Consider the following 5,997-nt stretch of genomic DNA (forward strand, 5'->3'; position numbering starts at 1 on the left):
AAATGTGTTGCTGGAAAAGCGCAGCAGGTCAGGCAGCATCCAGGGAACAGGAGAATCGACGTTTCGGGCATAAGCCCTTCTTCAGGAATGGGGAAAGTTTGTTCAGCAGGCTAAGATAAAAGGTAGGGAGGAGGGACTTGGGAGAGGGGCGTCGGCACATTTCCGACGCCCCTCCCCCAAGTCCCTCCTCCCTACCTTTTATCTTAGCCTGCTGGACAAACTTTCCCCATTCCTGAAGAAGGGCTTATGCCCGAAACGTTGATTCTCCTGTTCCCTGGATGCTGCCTGACCTGCTGCGCTTTTCCAGCAACACATTTCCTGACCCAAACTAGAACAAAGTCAATTGCTTATAGACCCTTTCTTTTACTGGTGATGTATACAAATAAATGTTTAATTTTAGGGGTACAGTCAGGTGATGACACATTGAAAATGAAGCTCAGGTAGAGAATCTGATGCTAGAGTTTAATATGTAAGGTTTGAGAGCATGCTGTGCAATTGTCTTGTAGTGCAGTACTCCTTCAGGTTTACTAGAGCATGTTTAATTTTTAAAAAATTGTCAGTGGTTCAGTTGATCAGAAAAGTTAATGGTGGCTGGTGGTCAGTTGGAGCCCAGCATAATATCTGTGAGCTGATTGGCTGCTTGGTACTACTGTGCCATCATAGCTGAAGTCATAAAACATCACTTCATCATTACTTGTAAAATGTCCGTATATCATACAGTCAAATAAACTCTCATTACTGTTGTTCAACTATATTGGATGCTTGCAGACAAATTTATTGGATAGGTCTACACAATTTTTCACTTTTGGGAATTTATTTCCAAGTTCACCATTCTGCAACCTGTGTACAATGGTGAGTACCTATCAATTATCTTTTCTGTTTATCTACAATAATATATTTCTGCACAGTGAAGTTGCTCATTGTCAGCACCCATTTGATCTCTGGCTCTGTTGCCACATGATGTATCTATTCATAACACAAGCTGGTTGTACGATTTCTATGTACTCAGCTGCAGAGTACTTCTCTTTAAAGATCAATGTGTTTTTTTACCATTGAAACCATTTACCTAGAAGGGAAAGAGACAAGATTATTATTCATCATATTTCATGATGCTCGTTGTTAAATTGCATTTGGGCATGTGCAGGTGTGGCATCTCACCTGTCAGAGGAAGAGAAAGAGCAGCCTGGCTCTAGCTGCACTGAAATCACAGGCTATTACTATGTAGGAGTAAGAGGAATTGGATGAAAAAAACTTCATAGTTGTACTTAGTGATTCACTTGGCGATCTTTTGCAGCAATTTTGTGCTTTGTTGATGCTCATTTCAATGAATGAAACAATTTATTTGAAGTTCTTCTCCCAGCTCCTATTCGATTGTATCCTGAATTTTCAAGTGAATGGTATGATCAAATTATACGAGGAGGAAGGGTTATAGAGATGGTTGGATTGTTGTCTGTTAGAGTGAATTATTATGGGGTACAGGGTGAGGACAGGGTTCTTGCTGGCATTATCAGAAGCTCTCATGAAAACATATAAAGTACAGTGTGTCTGGATGATGCTGCTTGGGCAGCTGGGTGAGGTGGCCACATGGAATGTAAAAGCAGCAATGTGCTACTGAGACTTTATAAAGCACTGGTTAGGCCCCGTTTAGAATACAGTGTCCAGTTTTGGGCCCCACACCTCAGGAAGGACATACTGGCACTGGAGCGTGTCCAGCAGAGATTCACATGAATGATCCCTGGAATGGTAGGCCTGACATACGATAAATGGCTGAGGCTCCTGGGATTGTATTCATTAGAGTTTAGAAGGTTGAGAGGAAATCTAATAGAAACGTACAAGATAATGTACGTCTTAGAAAGGGTGGACGTTGGGAATTTGCTTCTGTCAGGCGGGGATACTAGGACCCGAGGGCACAGCCTTAGAATTAGAGGAGGTCAATTTGGAACGGAAATGAGATATTTCTTCAGCCAGAGAGTGGTGGGCCTGTGGAATTCATTGCCACAGAGCTCAGTGGAGGCTGGGACGTTGAGTGTCTTCAAGGCAGAGATTGATAAATTCTTAATCTCTCAAGGAATTAAGGGATACAGGAAGAGTGCGGGTAAGTGGCGTTGAAATGCCCATCAGCCATGATTGAATTGCCTTACTTCCACTCCTGTGTCCTATGGGCTTAATGTGAGTCTGCCTCCTCTGAGGATGCAACTTGTTCTGTTCTTTCGTTTTCCTGCAGTGCGACTCCTCTGCAGCACAATTTGTAAAATACTGCATTCTACAGTATACTGGATACCCTCCGTGCAATGTACTGCAGAGCATCTCCAGATGTGTCAAAGTGCCTGAAGCTCGCCTTGAATCACTCAGTGCTTTGTTTTCTTGTAGTCCTGTGGTTGATGCATCTCCTCTGGTTCACTGATAGAGGGATCCCCACCGGAATCAGCATCCAGACTTTTAGATGGTAGACCTTGTCACCCAGATGAAACTGCTCCAGAATGAATGCTTACAACTCTCTGGATATTTAGAAGGTTCCTGACCACCTAGTGGTTACAGATGATCTAAACATTGAGAGAGTGAAAATTCTTGTGATCGATGAAAACAGCTCTTGAGGGTGCTTTGATTTGTAGCTCTCTGCATTCTTGCAGAAGTCTAGCTATTCCAGCAAAACCGATTCTGTCGCTCTATCCCTTGTCTAATACAAACATAAAACAATGCAGATAATGGAGCTCTGAAGTAAAAATTGAAAATGCTATAAGTACTCAGCAAGTCAGTCAGTGTCCGTAGAGAGAGAAACCAAGTTCAAGGACCAGATCTTCTTGTGTCTTGATTAGTTGGCAGCCTGTTGGGACCCCACAGAATTTGGACACACTGACACTATGATATTAAGTTGGCAATTCTCCTGCTCACTTGGACCCTCCAAAGGTTTCTGACTGAACTAGAATTGGGAGACTTTAATCAGTTCCAACTTAATAACCTGGATCAATACCCAGCAGATGCTAGGCAGGAAAGTCTGAGTTGAACTCCTGTGTAGCACTTCAACTGACTCCCCAACCTGACTAGCTCCCACCAGCAACTTGACATTCCCTCATGACCTACGTAATACCCACCCTACTGATTTAGCACTCTACCCCCTACCCTGCTTACCTCACCCACCCCACCTCCTTAGTCATTTGTCTCATGTAAGCTATCCACATGCTTACCCGTACAATCACCCATTTACTTGTACACTCATTCACTAACACATTGGGACATTGCTGCATTCTGATAAATAAGAGCTGAAATTTGTGTTCTTAAAAGTTAATGTGGCTCATGGTCTGAGGTTTCCTGTGATGAGTGAGTTCTGCAGAATCCTCTATTGGAAGGTTAACCAGGAAGTTTGGAGCGAGTTAAGTGGATAGCTTTTCCCTTGATCATGATCGGAAACAGGTTCTGAACTTGACTGGACAGTTTGGACCAATGCTTGCGATTGATGTTCTGATGAAAAGACATTAAGCTGAAATAGTACTTTGTCTCTGTCTCTGCTGATACTGCTGGATATGCTGAATATTTCCAGCAATTTTCTGTTTTTATTACTCCGTTGTGTCAGACTGACCTCATTGTGCCAATGTGAACACAAGTTGCAGGCTTGGCAGGCAAGCTGTTGGTGATTGGGAGATGTAGTTGAGTGACTCCTTAGACCTCACCAGCAGGTCTCTGGAAGGAACTGGAGGTGAAATCATTCAGGGCCACACCTTGATGTCAATTGGCCTTGTGTGCCCATCATCCTCTTGGAAAGTGGTCTTATTCTAGGAGACTGCAGTTGTCAATGTTGACCTATCATGAAAGCTTGAGCCTCATGAAGTACTGTTATTCCAAGAAGTTCAGAAAATACACCTTATGCTGATGTTCCTACTTTCAAGCTGAAATTTGTGTTCTCAAGATGTGGAGTAGCAAGATGTGTGGAGAAGTTGCAGTTAATGTTCAACTGCTGGTGCTTTTCTTGATCTCCTGGTGCTGCAACACTGTGTGACTGTGACTGTGCCTGTTGCTCTTCTTTGGAGGTCCAAGCTAATACTGCATAAGTGATGGCAGGCAGCAGGAAAGCGGATATCGAGACCAACGGTTGCAGCACCAGGATCAACAAGAAAAGCACCAGCGGCAGGCTATCAGTATCAGTTGGTGGAATGTTAGCCATGACAGCTATCACCAACTTGTAAAATTCCATCTAATTTTGAGATTTGAACTTATGTTCCCAGAGTTTTAGTCTGGCGCTGTGGTTTATTGGTTCAGCAGCAAAACCACTGTGTCACTGTCTCCACTTAAATGTCACTCAAAGCATTGAAATTGGGCTTTCAAGTCAAATTCAGCCACCACAGATCTTTCAGAGAATAGCCACTCACCTTATAATTTCTGTCTTTCAAGGCTTCCCAGCTTTGCCAGTTTCATTGTCCAATGAGTCTCTGCTATGTTGATAGATCCAAAACATTCAGCGTGGCTTAGGAAACTCAGGAACTGTCAGTTAAAGTTGCATTGATTAAAGCACTGCACCTGTCCCCACCCAAATCCCTCTATACATGGCAGGTAAATGATTGCCTGCTATTTCTGCTGTTTTGTAAAGTCACCTATTCTTATTTCTCCTCATTTGCTGGTCTTCTTTTCGATTTGACAAGTCTTTTCTTGTCTTATGCAAAGAATACTCAAGACACAAAAGCTCGATCCTGAAATTTGTGCATACAAAGAAGCCATATGTCTTCATAACATTGCTCTGGATTCTAGTTTTGAATTTCATATATACACAAAGGAAATGAGAACTGATTCTTGGTTGTCCACAATCATTACATTTGAAGCAGCATTATATTTTGTTTCATTCAAATATAGGTACCGGGGGTTGAAATGGAAGGAAACCAACCTTCTGGAGATTCCCCTCTCATTAACCCCAGAAATCCAGTAAATGCATCAAGCTCTGCATCAGGTATTGTGCTTGTATTTTATGATAGAGCCCTAGCATGATAAGTTTTTCTATAACATTGAGAAGTGTTGTGAGTAAATTACCACAAGCTATCTTTAATTCGATTACTTATTAAGAAATCTCACAGTCTAATACTGAAACAATTGCATGTAGCAACCAAATAAGACCTCTCAAATAAGCAAGTTAAGCCTCACAACCCAACTGAGCTAATAATGATGGAATTCAGCTACGATTCCAACCAGCAGAGTCTGTCTCTTGATTTGTCTAGTATTCAATCCTTGTGCACTGTTGTTCTTCGAAGTTCAGTTGCTGGAGTTCTATTTTTATCCAGTTTTCTGACATTATTGATTATTGTTTAGATTCTTTCATCCAAAATATTGATTACTCCTCTGGGGCTATCAAGTCTGCAGCTTGTCTATTTATCAGAAGTAATTTTCCTGATCCATGTTACATTGGCATTGACTGTCCATTTGAAGACACAGCTTTTCTACAATTAACTCATTAAATTCTTCTGCAGAGCAATTATTTGTCCTTGTGGCAAAAGGCAGCCAGTTATCAAGCAGGTGTTAAACCATTTCATTCATGTAACTTTGACTTGGTAGGACTAATAAATTAAACTGCATTTATTTCAATGCAAGGGGCCTAACAGGGAAGGCAAATGAACTCAGGGCATGGTTAGGAACATGGGACTGGGATATCATAGCAATTACGGAAACATGGCTCAGGGATGGGCAGGACTGGCAGCTTAATGTTCCAGGATACAATTGCTACAGGAAGGATAGAAAGGGAGGCAAGAGAGGAGGGGAAGTGGCATTTTTGATAAGGGATAGCATTACAGCTGTGCTGAGGAAGGATATTCCTGCAACTTCTCTGGATGTATTTATTTGGGTGAAACTGAGAAATAAGAAAGGGATGATCACCTTATTGGGATTGTATTATAGACCCCCAATAGTCAGAGGGAAATTGAGAAACAAACTTGTAAGGAGATCTCAGCTATCTGTAAGAATAATAGGGTAGTTATGGTAGGGGATTTTAACTTTCCAAACATCGACTGGGACTGCTAT

The 5,997-nt window shown here is 42.0% G+C and overlaps 1 protein-coding gene across 3 annotated transcripts in view; it reads left to right on the plus strand.

Moving 5' to 3' along the window:
* The window catches only part of ccdc62 (coiled-coil domain containing 62), a 50,811-nt gene that overhangs the window by 8,192 nt on the left and 36,622 nt on the right, over positions 1-5,997 (plus strand). Inside the window, exon 2 of one of the 3 annotated variants that reach the window (XM_043715775.1) lies at positions 4,843-4,936. The exons of the other annotated variants lie outside the window; for them this stretch is intronic. Within the exon in view, the coding sequence (XP_043571710.1) occupies positions 4,843-4,936 (94 nt within the window). The remainder of the gene's footprint in view (positions 1-4,842; positions 4,937-5,997) is intronic. 3 annotated transcript variants of the gene reach the window in all.

The sequence above is a fragment of the Chiloscyllium plagiosum genome, chromosome 25 (assembly GCF_004010195.1).
Source record: "Chiloscyllium plagiosum isolate BGI_BamShark_2017 chromosome 25, ASM401019v2, whole genome shotgun sequence".
Lineage (NCBI taxonomy): Eukaryota > Metazoa > Chordata > Chondrichthyes > Orectolobiformes > Hemiscylliidae > Chiloscyllium > Chiloscyllium plagiosum.